This window comes from Chiroxiphia lanceolata, chromosome 27 (assembly GCF_009829145.1).
Source record: "Chiroxiphia lanceolata isolate bChiLan1 chromosome 27, bChiLan1.pri, whole genome shotgun sequence".
NCBI classification, from domain to species: Eukaryota; Metazoa; Chordata; class Aves; order Passeriformes; family Pipridae; genus Chiroxiphia; species Chiroxiphia lanceolata.
Window position 1 is genome coordinate 2,747,651 of NC_045663.1, and position 17,533 is coordinate 2,765,183.

Below are 17,533 nucleotides of genomic sequence, written 5' to 3' on the forward strand. Positions count from 1 at the left end.
TCCCTGGGGCTCTCCAGGGGCCAGTTTTTAAGACAATAAATGGACAATTTAGGACAATGAGGGGTGATGGATCCTGTTGCCTTGGCAATTTGGGGACGGTTTCCACCCCCGCCCAGCGGAGCTGGGGGGGGGGGCACCGAGTCATCAGCCATGTCGCTGGCTGGGCGATCCCCTTTGCAGCCCCCAAGAGCGCCGGTTCCAGCGGGTGTTTTCTCGGTCTCGTCCCCCCCTCTTCCCCCCCCAGTTTCCAAACCCCGGGGGGGGGGGGGGGTTCGGCGGCCCCGCCCCGCGCGCGCGTTCCCGCCACCGGCGGCCAATGGGCGCGCGCGGGGCGCGCACGGGGCTTTTCCGCGCCAAACTCCAAAGCCCGCGGGAGAGCGCGGGCGGCACCGGCTCCAGCACCGCCACCGGGGATCCCCCCCACAGGGACCCCCCCCCAACCCCGGCACCGCCGCCCCGGTGAGTCCGCCGGGACCCCTCCTCCGAGACACCCCCCCCCCCCTCCCAACCCCGGCACCGCCACCGGGGACGCCCCCGAAACCCCCCGACCCCCGGTACCGCCGCCCCCGTGAGTTCGCCGGACCCACCCACCCACCCACCCGAGACCACCCAAACCCCGCCAGGCGGCACCGGTTCCAGCACCGCCACTGGGGATCCCCCCCGAGAGCCCCCCAACCCCAGCACGGCCATTGGGGTGAGTCCGCCGGACCCCCCCACTCACTCGAGACCCCCCCAAACCCCGGCGAGTCCGCCGGACCCCCCAAGCCCGGCACCGCCACCCCTGTGAGTCCGCCGGACCCCCCACCCACCCGAGACCTCCCCAAACCCCGGCGAGTCCGCCGGACCCCCCCCTCCAAATCCCGGCACGGCCACCCAGGTGAGGCCGCCGGAATCCCTTCAAGACCCCCCCAAACCCCAACGAATCCGCCGGACCCCCCCAGCCACCCGAGACCCCCCCCCAAACCCGGCACCGCCGCCCCGGTGACACCGCCCGGCTTTTCCCGCGGTGGGAAGCCAAGCGGGTGCCGTGCCGTGCCGTGCCGTGCCGTGCCGTGCCGTGCCGGGGTGGGGTGGGGTGGGGTGGGGTGGGGTGGGGTGGGGTGGGGTGGGGTGGGGTGGGGTGGGGTGGGGTGGGCGGAGGGTCCCTGGGGTGCCCGTGTGCCCCCAGCCCCGCCGGCGGAGTGTGACGGCCCCTTTAAGAGCACGCGCTGCCCCCCCCCCCCCTTCCCCTCATTTACATGATCGCGCGAGACCCGGCGCGTGGGCGCGGCGGGCGCGTTTCAATTGTGGCGCGCGAGTCGCGAGCGGAGCCGTTAGGCTCCCGCGTGGGGGGGGGCGGGGCCTGCCCGGCGGCGGCCAATCAGCGCGCGGGCCGGCCGGGCCGGCGGCCAATGGCGGGCGGCCGTTGCGGGAGGGCGGCGGGGCCGCGGGAGCCGCCCCGGAGCCGCCGCCTGAGCGCGGGTCCCGCATTCCCGGGGGGAGCAGCGCCGGCGCCATGTGGATCCAGGTGCGCACCATGGACGGCACCGAGACCCGCCGCGTGGACTCGCTCTCCAAGCTCACCAAGGTGGAGGAGCTGCGCCTGCGGATACACGAGGTGTTCGCCGTGGAGCCCCCGCGGCAGCGGCTCTTCTACCGCGGCAAACAGGTACCGGCACGGCGGGGCTGGGGGGGGTTTGACAGCATCGCAGCATCAGCGGAATGGGACCCCCCCAACCCTCTCGCCCTCCAGCTGGGGAGGGATAGTTTTATTTATTTTTATTGATTTTTATTTGTTCTTTATTTGGTTTTAGTTTTTATTTGTTTTTAATTTATTTAATTTATTTTATTTTTAATTTCTTTATTTTTGTTCATTTATTTTACATTTATTATTTCTATTTCATTTCTTCTTATTTAATTTCTTCCTAATTTCTTCCTTTTTAATGTCTTTCTTTTTTATTTTCAATTTCTTCCTAATTTCTTCCTTTTTAATATCTTTCTTTTTGATTTTCAATTTCTTCCTAATTTCTTCCTTTCTAAAGTCTTTCTTTTTGATTTTCTTTCTAATTTTTTTTATCTTTAATTCTTCCTTCATTCCGATTTCTTAATTTTTAATTTCTTTAATTTTCATTCATTTTTATTTCCTTTATTTATTCTCAATGAATTAATTTATCTTTAATTAATCTACTTATCTTAAATTTCTTTATTTATGTCTCGCTGATTTCTTTTCTCTCGCGTGGAAATGGGGTGTTCTGCTGCCATCTAGTGATTCCCCTCCCTGCTCCTCCCGTGGGTTTGCACTGAGAGCAGCCAGCAGCAGAGTGGGCTTTATTTTCAGTTTTTCCTAATCATTTTCCATCTAACACGTTGCTTTTCCGCCTTGACATCACCTTTGCAAAGTGTCTGAACGTTACCAGGTCTTTTTGTTTCATCTTTGGGGTGCTTAAAGTTTCTGAGACTCTCAAGTTTTCCTGCTAAAATCCCACTTTTCTTCGTAAATTGGGAGAAGCAGCTCCTGATTTTTGAATTTCTTCAGCTCTGGCATCAAAATCTCGCTGGGTACAGAGCCCTTGAGTAGCATTATCTTCTCAACAACATCTTTATGGTTGCTGTTGTACAACTGTTTTCCTCCCTGGGAGTTAAAAAAGCCCCTAAATTAACATTAAAGCCAACTGAAACTGTTTTCAAATACACTTTCCATATCCTGTTTAACCCTGGGCTGCAAAACCTTCGTGCCAAAGGAACTTCTGAGCTGGGGCTTGGTCGATCAAAGGGTTTCATTTCAGAAAAATGAAATGCTGACTGGGCTGGAGATGGAGAATTTCTTCAAGGGGCTTTTTCCACCTTTCCCTCTGTTTTAGGCTGCCCTGAGATACCTGTAGGTTGTCATTAGCAGGTGTAGGATGGGGGAACACACCTGGATTGGCTTTAATTTAACAAGCTGAGGCACCAGTTGCAGTGTAAAAAGAGGCTCATGGGAAGGTGTAACACTGAAGAACTGGTGGGTTTAACCCCCCTTTCTGGTGGGTTAAGGGAGATTTGGGTGCATTAATCACCTGTTTGTGTTGTAAATCAAGTGATAAAGGAGGGGTTGCTCCAGGGTAGGTGCCAGCTGTCAGCCTTGCCCTGAAATCAGCGCAGATAAACCGATTTTATGATGAGTTTTCAGTCAGGATGCACTTGCCCTACAAAGATAATTCCTCCTTGTGCAGCTCCAGGAGTTCTTAGTTCAGCCACAAACGTTTCCCCAAGGTCTCTCAGTCCTTGTCCCTGCTGCACTCGTGCTTTGTCTGGCTTTGGGAATCCCTGGAAATGTTGAGTTTCTTATTAAAACTTTCAAAGAGGGTTAGAAAACGAGTTGTCAGTTAAAACTTTCTCCTTTGTTAGAGGTTTGTCTTCAGCTGCTGGTGCTTCTTTCCCGCTGTCCTTTGAACTCCTCTGTGGTTTCCTGTCCCGTTCCTGTCCCAGCTCTCCCGTTTCAGTTTGCACCTGTTGTCACTCGTGTCCCGTGCTCATGTTGTCCCCCTGTCTGTGACCCTCCTCTTGGCCCAGAAGAAACAACCCATTTCTGGTGGAGTTTTCATCCCTGAACCCAGAAAAAAGCCCGGATCGCTTCCCCTGCACTCAGATTTCCAGGGATTGTTCCGGAGGCATTCGATGCCATAAATCAGAACTGAATTATCATAGTCATTCCTGTGAAGTGTAAATTTTTGTGGTTTTTGCCCTGCTTCCCCCCCCTGATAGAGAACAGAGCTCCAGGGATTGCTTTTTCTCGTGGTTTGGGCTGGAAGGGGACGATCATTTCCTGTATAATTTCTTAGTCAGACCTTAAATATGTGGGGAAGCTTGTCTGAACTTCTGACTGCTCCGAGGGCTCCACTCTTACATGTTAACCCTAAAATGCTTGTGCTCCTTAGAGCTCTTGGGAGACCTGTTTGTGCCTCTGCACTTCTCCTTTTGCAGGGGCAGGGTCTTGATTTGACTGCATCCAGTGCCAGACTTGCCAAATAAACTCTCAGAATTACAGAGCTTGTGAAATTAGGACACGCCAAAGAGAGATTTAGGTGGTTTCAAGTTGAATTGGGTCTTTTTCTGGTTTTACTTGCAAAATGGAAAAACTGTGTGTTGGCCTGGAGAAAAGTGGGTGATTAACTCTTTGGCTTCTGCTCAATGCCACAATTAGTGGAGATGGTGTAAGAATCTGAATTATACACAATTACAATATAAAGACCAGTCTGTGTTAGCGTTCAGGACGTGGCTGAATTAAGGAAGGAATACTTCCTTTTTTATTCTGTAGGTAACATGTAATTATCTTCAGATCCTGATGGGAACGTTGGGGATCTGTAATCCTTTAAGTTCTTCTTCCCAGAATTGATATTTCTAGGGGAAAAGTGCTGCAAAACCTCTCAGAGGTGGTTTAGTGGTTTAGTCTGGTAACAAATCCACTGCAACATGGAAACCTTGCTCTTGTAGCTTGTGGGGCCTTTGAAAAAAAGTAAGAAAACCAGTAATAAAATAGCAAGAACACCAATGTAACAGTAAGTGTGATGGTGAAGAGCTGCCCAGAGAGTGGCTGTGGATGGTTTTAAAGCCACGTGGCCTTTCCTGGCACGTGGAGACCATTCCAGCGGGAAGGTTTGGAAGGGGGGCAAGGGAATAACCAGCTGCTTTGGTGCTTTCCCTGCAGATGGAAGATGGTCACTCCCTTTTCGATTACAGCGTGGGACTGAATGATATTGTTCAGCTCCTGGTCAGACAAAGCCCAGCAGTGCTTCCTGCTGTGAGCAAGGAGAAGGATTCCGAGCTCTCCGACACCGACTCCGGCTGCGGCTCCGGCCAGAGCGACTCGGACAAGAGCTCCCACAACGGGGAGGGGGCCCTGGAGCTGGAGGGCCAGCCCAGCACAGCAGCACAGCCCGACTGGCCCCACCCTGTCTTCGGCCTCTATAAGGTGAGTTCATCAAAAAAAACCTTAAAATTCCTCAGGATCTCCCCTTGGGTGGGAATTGTTCCTCTGCGGTCGAGAATTCCTGAAAATCCTTTATGCCCCAATTGTGTGGGTAGTTCCTTTTTTTTTTTTTTTTTTTTCCCTTAAACCCTCTCAGCAACAAAGGCAACAATACCAACAGACCCACAAACCCACAAAATGCGACACGTCCTGGGTCAAAATGTTTCATTTTTTTTTCATTTTATCCTTTGAACTAAAACTACAATACATTAATTGATTGTAAAAAAAAAAAAACACAAAACAAACCAACCAACAAAAAGGCATTCAGAGTGCCTGGTTTGATTTTTAAAAATTTTCCCAATATTTTTGCTTGGAGTCACTACATTTGCCAAAGCTGAAACTTTTCTTGAATGAACAAAAGGAAATCTCCAGCAGCTGTTGAGAATCATTTTACTTGTGTGTCTCAATGGGCTTTATTACAGATCTAGTGATGTCTTTGCCAGGCTGTGAGCAAGACAGTTTGAAAGTCTGCTACAGACTAAGCAAGAATGGTTTGTGCTTGCTAAGAAGCCTGGTAGTGTAAAATGGATTTATAATCTTTTAAGTTCAACCTGAGCAGGCTGGAGGGCTGCACAGGATCAGGAAAGCAAAGGAAGTGTTAATTTTTAAGACTGTCTGTAAACATCTTGATAGTGGTGACGTTCCTGAGGTGATGAAAGCTTTGAGTAGGTTTGGAAATGGATGGTTGGTTTGAAACTCCCCTTTGGTGAGCTGCAGTCTTTGCTCTGTGTAGATCAACGACTTGGTGGACGCCCGGGACACGGACATGGGAGCGTGGTTTGAAGCCCAGGTGGTGAATGTGACCAGGAAAAAACCTCCCAGGGAAGGAGCTGAGAGCTGCACAGACCCTGAGAGGCCCCCAGCTGTGCCTGAGGAAGATGTGATCTATCATGTCAAATATGATGAGTGAGTTCTCTGCCTTCTTGGCTCATAAAGTCATTTTTGGTCACGGTGTCGATGGGGAATTTTAGTGCAGAGATCCACAAGGGAAACCAGGGGTTGTGTCACTGTGAGGTTGTTTTACAGTTGGAGTTCCAGGGGGGCTGGAATCGTGTTTTTTGGAAATATGAAATGCTGTTATCCAAATTAAACGGGATGCATGAGCAGCAGTGTCAGACTGGTTGGTTCTGGCTGTGTCTGTGGGGGAGCAGGAGATTTTATTCTTGATGTTATTCTTGTGTTGCACATCAAAATCAACCTGTCTGGATAAAATCCATCACTTCTCAAACTGATGTTGAATCTGATTTTCCTTCTCTGTCCCTCCATCCCTCCCTCCAAGTTATCCAGAGAATGGAGTGGTGCAGATGAGCTCCAGTAACGTTCGGGCCCGGGCACGGACTATTCTGAAGTGGCACCAGCTGGAAGTAGGACAGGTGGTGATGGTCAACTACAACCCTGATGAACCAAAAGAGAGGGGCTTTTGGTATGATGCTGAGATCCTGCAGAAAAGGGAAACAAAAATGACCAGGGAGATCAATGCAAAGATCCTGCTTGGGTAAGCAGATCCGTCACGTGGAATAAATTGAATTTCCCCGGCTCTTCTTAAGCTTTCCTGAGGTCTCAGTGACTCAAGAAATGGTGCAACAGGAGTGCTGGGGAGAGGTGAGAAGTGGCCTGTCCTTTTTGGGGGATTGACTTCTTCATGCTGCAGTTTTGATTAACTTCCACTGAGGAATTGGACACTTTAAGGAATCACAGAAGATGCTGTTCCATGGATTCACTTGATGCTGAGAGGATGTGGAGCCCCATATTCAAACAAAAGCATTGTTTATGTGCTAATTATCCATTATGGCTTCACAATGTAATATTTTGTGGAGGTATGATAATGTAGAACAAACCCTAATTTTATAAAAGTGATGAAAAGTTACTCCAGTTCTCTCCTTGGAGACTTTCAACTTCAGGGAAAAAAAAAAGAATATACTTTTTTAAAGTTTTAGATAATTTTCACAGGGTTACCAGAATATTCCTCTTTTTTTTTTTTTCCCCTCTCACCACAGGGATTTTGGTTTTTTTTAACTATAAAATACAAGAAGAATCAGTCTGGAATATACTTGAGGGAGGCAGAACAGTCACTAATGATAGTTGGGATGCTCTGAGTGCTTGGAATCTCACTGAGACAAAAGGGGATACCCTCTAATTGCACAAAAATGATTTGATTCTTAACACCAGAGCAGTCTGGTACATGCACAGCTGTGAGCTCCTGCTGTGGGATACTTTGAAAATCTGATCTCTTTTACTTTCCTCAACTCACAGGGAAGCTGGTGACTCCTTGAACGACTGCACAATCATGTTAGTGGATGAAATCTATAAAATTGAGGAACCAGGCACTGCTTCCCCCATCCCAGCTGGAACACCAAAACGTGAGTCCTGGGGAGCTCTTGCATGTCTGTGTTACCCTGGGATGTTCTGCTGATTGTCCTTGTGAGGATCAAAGGTCTGAGAGTCTCAGGACACGTTTAGTTGTGCCTCCTTCAACTCTTTTCATTGGATCTTGGCCCTCTCTGACTCTGCTTTCTGTTTGCTCACAGGACAGAGTGGACCTGTGTGTAAAGCCTGCAAGGACAACCCAAACAAGACCTGCAGAGTCTGTGCTTGTCACATCTGTGGAGGGAAACAAGATCCAGACAAGCAGCTCATGTGTGACGAGTGTGACATGGCTTTCCACATCTACTGCCTCAACCCTCCCCTCAGCAGCATCCCAGATGATGAGGACTGGTGAGTTCTGGGGGTGGGTGTGTGTGTGGTGTCACAATTACCATCTAATTAGGAGCAGAAAGTGAGGTCTGAGGCTTGAAGCTGCCCTTTGGTGGCAATATTGTGACTGCACAGGTGTTTGTGCATTTTGGGGTTTTTTTTGGTAGGACTTCATAGCTTTCCTTGGGCTTATGAGAGTAGGTTTTAAGCCAGTGGCTTGCAACTTTTCCTAGTTTTGGGATCTGGATGCCTGTTTTCTATACCTGCCTAAGGCCAGGTTGGGAAGAAACTCCTCCCTGGGAGGGTGGGGAGGCTCTGGCACAGGTTGCCCAGAGAACCTGTGGCTGTCCCATCCCTGGGAGTGTCCAAGGCCAGGTTGGATGAGCTGGGAGCAACCTGGGCTAGCAGGAGATGTCCCTACCCATGGCAGGGGGTTGGATGAGATGAACTCTAAAGTCCCTTCCAAATCCCAAATGAGAACCTGATACCAGGAGGCTGCTCTTGTGCAGTGGCTTTCCTGGGTCACTCCAGGCAGTCCCCAGGCCCCAGTCACCAGGCTGGTGACAGATGCTGGTTTGTATATGAAATATATACAGTGACAGACAGATAGTGAAATACATCTTTCAATACACACATAGATAGTAAAATACAGTTTTATTCCCTCTGCCCTCTTTCAGCATCATATACAATGATTTTATGATAGAGCTGTTTTCCTGGCACATCAGCAGTGGCTTAGAAGGTGCTGCAAGGACAGCAGCTGATACAGGTCTGATCCCAGTATGGAGAGGTTCCATGTCCTGTCTAGTTTCACATGGGAAATTGTAACATAACTCAGTATGTTTTGATGGAATTATCTTTTTAATTCAAGGCTTTGCTGCTTGTTAATTTTCACTGACTTCAGGTATTGCCCCGAGTGTCGAAACGATGCCAGTGAGGTGGTTTTAGCAGGAGAGAGATTAAAAGAAAGCAAAAAGAAACAAAAGATGGCATCTGCCAACTCATCCTCGAGGAGAGACTGGGGCAAGGTCAGTTCAGAGGTGTTTTACTCTCAAGATCAGTGTGTGTTGCTGTTAAATCCCTTTGGATTCTTGGCTCACTGGTCCTTCTGACCCAGGGCATGGCGTGTGTCGGCCGCACCAAGGAATGCACCATCGTCCCCTCCAACCACTATGGACCAATCCCTGGCATTCCCGTTGGCACCATGTGGAAATTCAGAGTTCAGGTAGGAAGCTGAATCCTGGCCTGAAAAACTGGAAAAACTGGGAATGGTCCAGCTCTTACAAGAAACAGTTAATCTTGGAGTGTGTGTCCCTGTGTAAGTGCAGGGGGGAAAGAATTCTGGCTTTGTCTGGATCAAGTGTTCCAGAACTAATGTTGTGTTGTCCAGGCCTATCAAGTGCTGGTTTATTTTTCTTTAGTGCTCTTTTTGGTAACTCAAAAAACCCCAAAGCAAACATATTTGTTTCCAGGAGTTTGTCCTGGAGTTTTGTAGTATTGCCCACTGTTCCCCTGGAAAGAGGCTCTCAAATATTTACATATATTAAAAAAAAAAGAAGGTTTCTCATCCTGTTAGAAAGTTGGGGAAATAAAAAGCACTGACCTATCCAGATCTTTTTTTAAGCATTAGGTGAAGGTTACTATTACAAGTCTTTCAAAACCAATCCCTTTATACAGATATTTAATATCTGTATTACTCCTAAATCCCTGGAGCTTTTTAATAAGCAATCTCAGTAAGATCCAAATTTCTAAATTCACATCACAAAACTTACCCACATGTTGAATTGACTGAAATACTTGATGGCTCATTTTTTTTAGAAGCATTTTTATTTTTCTTTCCTCTACCTGGAGCTTTTTGGAGGATAGTGGTGAGAGCAGTTTCAACCCAAATCTGAAATAGTATTTAGTTCAGTTCCAAGGCCAAGGGGTGATCATGTTGTTTGGAGCCTTGCCAACTGTTTCTGGTTTTCCAGGTGAGCGAGTCTGGAGTGCACAGGCCCCATGTTGCAGGGATACATGGCAGAAGCAATGATGGGGCCTATTCCTTGGTCCTGGCAGGAGGCTATGAAGATGACATTGTAAGTAAATTTTGATTATTTATGCCCAGAACCAAACGAACTTGTTAAAACAAAGATTTGGCCTTAGTTACTTTTTGCACTCCACATCAGACACTTGCCCATCTTCACTTAATTTTCTTCAGAAGAAGATTAGGCAAGGAAAAACTACAGTAAAAATGTGCCAACCTGAGCAACAGGATCATCTAAACTAAGTTTAATATCCCCATGTCAGCTTTTGATCTCAGAATCCTCAGCTGCTTCTTCAGGGTCTCCATTGCACCCACAGTTTGAGCAGAGTCTCGTGGTCTCTGCTGCCAGATCTTCACTTCCAGGAGATCCTGTGTGAGCCACGTGAGGCCCAGAGGTCCTTGGCACTGCACAGGGGTGGGACAAGACAACAGTTGTCACCCTGACTCTGCTCTTCTGGCAGTCTCAGGGAAGGACCACAGACTGAACTTGGGAGATTAAACACAGGAAGCATAGAATCAGAGAATCACAGAATCATAGAATCAGCTGGGTTGGAAGGGACCTCTGAGATCATCAAGTCCAACCCTTGATCCAACCCAGCTGTGGTTCCCAGCCCATGGTACTGATGCCACATCCAGTCTCAGCTTAAAAACCTCCAGGGAGGGAGAATCCACCCCTTCCCTGGGCAGCCCATTCCAATGGCTGAGCACCCTCTCTGCAAAGAAATTCTTCTTGATCTCCAACCTAAACCTCCCCTGGCACAGTTTCAGACCGAGCCCTCTTGTCTTGCTGATGGTTGCCTGGGAAAAGAGACCAACCCCCCCTGGCTCCCCCCTCCTGTCAGGGAGTTGCAGAGAGTGAGGAGGTCTCCCCTGAGCCTCCTCTTCTCCAGGCTGAACAGCCCCAGCTCCCTCAGCCTCTCCTCCCAGCACTTGTGCTCCAGTCCCTTCCCCAGCCTCGTTGCTCTCCTCTGGACCTGCTCCAGCCCCTCAATGTCCTTCCTGAGCTGAGGGCCCAGAACTGGACACAGCACTCCAGGGGTGGCCTCACCAGTGCTGAGTCCAGGGCAGGAATCACTTCCTTGGACCTGTTGGCCACACTGTTCCTGAGCCAGGCCAGGATCCATTGGCCTTCTTGTCCCCCTGGGCACACTCTGGCTCCTGTTCAGCTCCCTGTCCATCCTCACTCCCAGCTCCCTTCCTGCCTGGCTGCTCTCCAGCCCCTCTGTCCCAGCCTCTTCCCTTGTTTTGAGAAAACCCTTCCAAACCCGCTTGATTCTGCCCTTCTGCTTTTACTGAGTTGTTTTTGTGAGTGTGCCAAACCCATCCATGTGCATTTCAGGATCATGGGAATTCCTTCACCTACACAGGGAGCGGAGGGCGGGACCTGTCTGGGAACAAACGCACGGCAGAGCAGTCCTGTGACCAAAAACTCACCAACATGAACAGGTTGGCAACACTTGTGCTCCCTCCTAACCTGGGTACCTGGCAGCCTGTCACCATCAGGAATTGTTTGTATCCAAGGAAAAACTGTCAAGATTGGGGCTGGGCTGGGCTGTGGGCTGCAGTGAAAAACTGTGGAATGAAGTACTAGAGGCTCTCAAAGATGAACTGGTATATCCTGCTTTTTATCCCCAGAAATAAAAGGACTTTATCCCCAGAAATAAAGGGACAACTGTAGCTGTGCTGTCCCTGGATACAAACCTTGGCTGCATCAAAGAAACAGCCTCAGACCTACATTGGTTTTATTTTAGTGTGGACATCCCCATTATCAGTTGGATAATGGAAATGCTTCTCTCAGTGCACTCTAATGGGACTGAACTGTGACTGGTATCAGTGTCACATTTAATATTGGCTGAATCTTGAGGCACGGGGGAGTAAATTGGTGCAGGAGTTTTCATGCTCTCTCCTGAAGGCTTTTTCAGCCCATGGTCACTTTGGGAGACCAGACCATTTGTAAGCCTAAAAATAAGCTTGGGCTTGAGTGGAGGGGGTGGTCTGTGCTGGTGCATTAGGGTAATGTCATGAGTAATTAAAACGTGCCCCCCATCAGGAGGGTTAATTACTGTCTGCAGAGTTCTTGCTGTTACACGAGTGGTGTCAAAGTGGAGTTATTTAAGGCAAACTGGTAAATGCCCTGAGTTGACTGGAGTGTGTTGCAGAGCTCTGGCTCTGAACTGCAGTGCCCCCATCAACGACAAGCACGGAGCAGAAGCCAAGGACTGGAGGGCTGGGAAGCCCGTCCGGGTGGTCAGGAATGTCAAGGGAGGCAAACACAGCAAATACGCCCCTGTGGAAGGCAACAGATACGATGGGATATATAAGGTAAGGAGGTTTGGGAATGCACTGGCTGAATTGGGGAAAGATCATGGAATCATAGAATCAGCTGGGTTGGAAGGGACCTCTGAGATCATCAATCCAAGCCTTGATCCAACCCCGCTGTGGTTCCCAGCCCATGGCACTGATGTCACATCCAGTCTCAGCTTAAAAACCTCCAGGGATGGAGAATCCCTCCCTTCCCTGGGCAGCCCATTCCAATGGCTGAGCACCCTCTCTGGAAAGAAATTCTTCCTGATATCCAACCTAAACCTCCCCTGGCACAGCTTCAGACCGAGCCCTCTTGTCTTTCTGATGGGAAAAGAGACCAACCTCCCCCGGCTCCCCTCTGCTGTCAGGGAGTTGGAGAGAGTGAGGAGGTCTCCCCTGAGCCTCCTCTTCTCCAGGCTGAACAACCTCAGCTCCCTCAGCCTCTCCTCACAGCACTTGGCCAGGGGGTTTTCCAGCGTGTGATGGACTCTCTCTTACTTTTCCAGGTGGTGAAATACTGGCCCGAGACAGGGAAATCTGGATTTTTGGTGTGGCGTTACCTGCTCAGGAGGGACGATGAAGAACCTGCTCCTTGGACCAAAGAGGGAAAGGACAGGATGAAAAAGCTTGGCCTAACAATGCAGGTACTCCCTTGGCACATCACCTGGACACTGACCTTGATGGACAGGAGGAATTTTTCTGTTCCATGCTCTTATTGAGGATGATCCTTATGTTACAGTTCAGACTGAGGGGGGCACAAGTTCTTCCATTCCTGTGAGATTTTTTTTTTTTCTTTATACATCAGGAGGCTGAAAGGGCAAAAACTCACTTTTTTTTTTTTGTACAAAATTTCCATAAGTGCTTCAATAAGAGCAGGGATGTGTTGCTTAAAATAGATTAAAACTGTTCCCTGGAGCAGTTCTCCAGAGGTCAGCCTTGGACCTGTATTGGTCTGTTAAGCCTGAACTGATGTGTCTGCATTGGATGCTCTTTGTTTTCTTTCCTTGTAGTATCCTGAAGGATATTTGGAAGCTGTTGCCAATAAAGATAAGGAAAAAGAAAATAGTGGAGAGGATGAGTTCGATACCCCGGGGAAAGGAAAGAGGAAAAGGAAATCAGCAGGTTTGTGGAGTAGGCAAGTGGATATAGAAAGCCTTGGAGGTTTTTTTGTGCATTTTACTCAATGACTCTTTTCTGGTGTTTTTTTTTATTTGGTTGTTCAAAAAAAAAAATCACTGTGTTTTCTTTCAGGTGGGGAGGAAAAACCCGTCACCTCTCCAGCAGGGACCCCAAAGAAAACTAAAGTTGAGCCATACAAGCTAACAGCCCAGCAGAAATCTCTTATAAAAAGTGATGAAGCCAATGAAAAACTGTGGAATGAAGTACTAGAGGCTCTCAAAGATGGACCGGTACATCCTACTTTTTATCCCAGAAATAAAGGGACTTTATCCCTAGAAATAAAGGGACTTTATCCCCAGAAATAAAGGGACTGTAGCTCTGCTGTCCCTAGGTACAAACCTTGGCTGCATCAAAGAAACAGCCTCAGACCTGCAGTGGTTTTATTTCAGTGCAGACATCCCCAACATGTTTAATGTGACCGTTTTTACGCTTCAAGATTTATGGGAAAACTTTCCGTGACCGAAATAATCCCTCACATGTAACGTGGGGTGGGGGGTTCTGGGTTTCAGAGGGTAGTGGCAATAAGTTGATTCCAATGTTGCCTTTCCAGAAATTCCTAAACAAGGTGGAAGAGGCCTTCCTGTGTATCTGCTGTCAGGAGGTCGTGTTCCGGCCCGTCACGACCGTCTGCCAACACAACGTGTGCAAGGTGAGGGAACCTGGGCCCTGCTGAGCTCAGCCTGGAGACAGACCTGGGGAGGGCATGGTTGGGTTGGGAATTTTGCCAGGAATTGGTCCTTTAGCATTGGTCAGGTTTAGAGGGACTTTGGACAAGGGATGGAGGGACAGCACAAGGGGAAATGGCTTCAAACTGCCAGAGGGCAGGGAGAGATGGGATATTGGGAAGGAATTCTTGGCTGGGAGGGTGAGGAGGGGCTGGGATGGATTTCCCAGAGAAGCTGTGGCTGCCCCTGGATCCCTAGAAGTGTCCAAGGCCAGGTTGGAGCAACCTGGAATAGTGCAAGGTGTCCCTGCCCATGGCAGGAGGTGGAACAGGATGATCTTTAAGGTTCTTCCCACCCAAACCATTCTGGGACTCTACTTAAACTAAATTAAAACAACAATAAGCATTATGGGCATTATTAATAAGGGGGTGGAACAAGATGAGCTTTAAGGTTCTTCCAACCCAAACCATTCTATGATATGTGAAAACTCTATGATTTGATGGAAGTTCTTTGGCATAGAAAAGTCTGTCTTTTAGAGGAAGTTCCAGTCTTGGGTTGCTACTCCCTGATTCTTTTACAGGGTGCTGAGAGCTTCTCTGAGGGCTCAGTGTCACTGCTGGGGGACTAAGGGGATCTTTAAGGTCCTTTCCAACCCAAACTATTCTGTGCCATCTTTATCTGTTCATCTCAACCCAGGCAGTTCCCATTTGGCCTCAGTAGTTTTCGGAAGCTACCGTGTCGTTCCCCTCTGTTCTCAGGACAGATCCTTCCCTTTCTCTGCTTCTTTATCCCTTCCAACCACCCTTTTTTGACCACTTTGCTTTTAATGGGTTTGATGATGGTGAGATGATATGGAATCCAACATGGTGTTGGGCTCCTGGGAACATTGGAGGTGGTGGTTGGAACACCTGGAACCACATGTCCCTTAACTGGGAATTCTTGTGTCCCTCAGGACTGTCTGGACAGATCCTTCCCTTTCTCTGCTTCTTTATCCCTTCCAACCACCCTTTCTTGACCACTTGATTCCGAGAAAGGTGATGTGGAATCCAACACGATGTTGGGTTCCTTGGTTCCTGGGAGCTTTGGAGGTGGTGGTTGGAACATCTCAAGGTGCACGAGCGAAGTTTTCTCTCCACTTTGGCCCTTTCCCAGCTGAAAACCCGGAAGCACACATCCCTTAACTGGGAATTCTTGTGTCCCTCAGGACTGTCTGGACAGATCTTTCCCTTTCTCTGCTTCTTTATCCCTTCCAACCACCCTTTTTTGACCACTTTGCTTTTAATGGGTTTGATGATGATGAGATGATGTGGAATCCAACATGATGTTGGAATCCAACACTCCCTGGGAGCGTTGGTGGTGGTAGGAACACCCTGAGGTGTGCGGAGCCAAGTTTTCTCTCCACCTTGACCCTTTCCCAGCTGAAAACCTGGAAGCATATATCCCTTAACCGGGAATTCTTGTGTCCCTCAGGACTGTCTGGGCAGATCCTTCCCTTTCTCTGCTTCTTTATCCCTTCCAACCACCCTTTCTTGACCACTTGATTCCGAGAAAGGTGACGTGGAATCCAACACGATGTTGGGTTCCTTGGTTCCTGGGAGCTTTGGAGGTGGTGGTTGGAACATCTCAAGGTGCACGAGCGAAGTTTTCTCTCCACTTTGGCCCTTTCCCAGCTGAAAACCCGGAAGCACACATCCCTTAACTGGGAATTCTTGTGTCCCTCAGGACTGTCTGGACAGATCCTTCAGGGCTGACGTGTACAGCTGCCCTGCCTGTCGCTACGACCTGGGCAAGACCTACAGCATGGAGGTGAACGAGGCCCTGCAGGACATCCTGACCCAGCTCTTCCCCGGCTACGGCAACGGCCGGTGATTCCCTAAAGCACTTCTCCTTTCCTTGGGTTCACACTTAAACCACGGGCTTAATTTAAAAACAAAACAAAACAAACAAACCAGCAAACCTGTAGGCTGTGTTCTCCCAGACCCCCCCTAAAAAGGTTTGAAGTCTTCCTCGTTTTTTAAAAAAAAACTGTAAACTCCCAGGACTGTCCTTTTTGTACGTTCGTGGATTTTTGTTTTTTGTTCTAAATGTTGAAGTTTGCTTTCTTTTTTTTTTTTTTTTTTTTTTTGTTTCTTGTGTTTTTTTTCTCCCCTCAAACCTGCCATTCATTCAGCACAGAATTATTTGTTCTTAATGGACTGAAAGTGCTTCCGGTGAGGCTGCTAATGATGAGGAAAGTTCTCAGAGTGCCCCCCACGCCCCCCCTTTTATTTTTTTTTATTCCAAAAAATGGCTTGGTTGCTAGAACAATCTTCACTGCCTGGGGATTTGGCCATCAAGGTAGACTCGTGCATCACCTTGGCAGCATTTTGATACTCCAAATTTGTCCAAGATGGTTCCTGGCTTTGTACCACAAGTGGGTATTTGCTACTTTTTTTTTTTTTTTTGTAAGAACTGGGGTTTTATAAGTTTGACAAAAAGCCATTTCCTGCTAATTTTATATTATCAAAACCATAAAGCTGCTTGCTTAGTGCCAAGTAGTTGGAGCAATATGAAGTACTACCTCACTGGACTTGTTGTAGGGAAGGATTTGTTCAGCCAGGCGCTGTCCTCTATCCCGAAATGCCATTGTGGAATATCCTAAAGCCATCCTTAAGTGCCTTTTGTCCTTTGCTGGAAGACTGGGCTCTGAATCACCATATATATATATCTCCTCCTTTTTTTTTTTCTTTTTTTTTCATAAGCACTGAATTGTTTTTAACTTGCCAGCCAGATCTTTGGTAACGTGGAACACTGTAGCTGTGTGTGATTAGTGTGGATTTGCAGAGGATCAGGTTTCCTAGTGATAGGTGAATTAAGGTTTTTTGGTTTTTGTTTTTTTTTTTTTTTTTACCTTTGTTTCGCTGCATTTCTACCTGGAAATGAAAAATAACCAATTCTGGCTTTTTCTATGAACCATTTTGTATTGGACCTGCCACCGAGAAGGCTCACTTTGTATTTTTCTACCATTACAAAAGTTTGCAGTTCGATACCTCAACAAGACAGGGATGTTTTTAATCACACTTTACTGCAGACAGACTGGAACAAATGTGCCTATTTTTGGTTTTCTTAACTCTTACCCTTTGGAAAACTATTATGTTAATATGTTAGGGAAAATAAACCCCACCCCACAGCATTTTATAGATTTTTTTTTTTGTCGTTGTTGTTGAATTTGTCAAATTTTTGTACAATGTGCAAGCTGAAGTTCTCAAAATAAATAACTTTTCAAATTAAATGTTGACTTTTTTCTTTAATTCTTAGGCTCCAGAGTAGTTTCCAGACCTAGTTGCTTGTGCAGGAGTTCACATTTATGTCCCATTAAGCAAAGGCTTCAACCACTGAGCTTTTCACAAATGCAGATGAAGGAAATGGAAAAAAACCCATGAAGGTGTTGAAAACAAAAACTGTGAAATTAAGCAGCAGTGGCACCATCTACCTTCTTTAAAATAAGTTTATTTTAAGGTCAGTGTTAACATTAAGCACTTTCAGATATTTAGATTTGATTGAAAATGTCCTTCCACTTTTTATCCTGTGTTGTGATGGGAAGAATTTGGGGTGAGGGAGTGAAACTGAGGAAGAGTTTTTGTATTTAAATTGAAAGAACCCACTGCAATGACCTCCTTAGTTGATTGCTTTTGTTATTAT

At 47.8% G+C, this 17,533-nt stretch overlaps 1 protein-coding gene across 2 annotated transcripts; it reads left to right on the forward strand.

Annotated features, from left to right (window-relative positions):
- Nucleotides 1–405: 405 nt before the first annotated feature.
- UHRF1 (ubiquitin like with PHD and ring finger domains 1) lies at nucleotides 406–17,308 on the forward strand. Of its 2 annotated transcripts, XM_032712010.1 has the most exons (18): nucleotides 406–459; nucleotides 1,486–1,648; nucleotides 4,667–4,930; nucleotides 5,721–5,893; nucleotides 6,267–6,482; nucleotides 7,241–7,347; nucleotides 7,516–7,702; nucleotides 8,583–8,706; nucleotides 8,796–8,903; nucleotides 9,652–9,756; nucleotides 11,044–11,150; nucleotides 11,864–12,026; nucleotides 12,515–12,652; nucleotides 13,019–13,130; nucleotides 13,260–13,417; nucleotides 13,738–13,836; nucleotides 15,575–15,717; nucleotides 17,150–17,308. In XM_032712010.1, the coding sequence occupies exons 2-18, from the start codon at nucleotides 1,496–1,498 to the stop codon at nucleotides 17,172–17,174; spliced, it is 2,382 nt and encodes a 793-aa protein (XP_032567901.1). In that variant the 5' UTR covers nucleotides 406–459; nucleotides 1,486–1,495; the 3' UTR covers nucleotides 17,175–17,308. The 2 variants fall into 2 exon arrangements, with proteins under 2 accessions (XP_032567901.1, XP_032567902.1); XM_032712011.1 differs by lacking the exon at nucleotides 17,150–17,308 and having other exon boundaries at nucleotides 407–459; nucleotides 15,575–16,577.
- The last annotated feature ends 225 nt before the right edge of the window (nucleotides 17,309–17,533 follow it).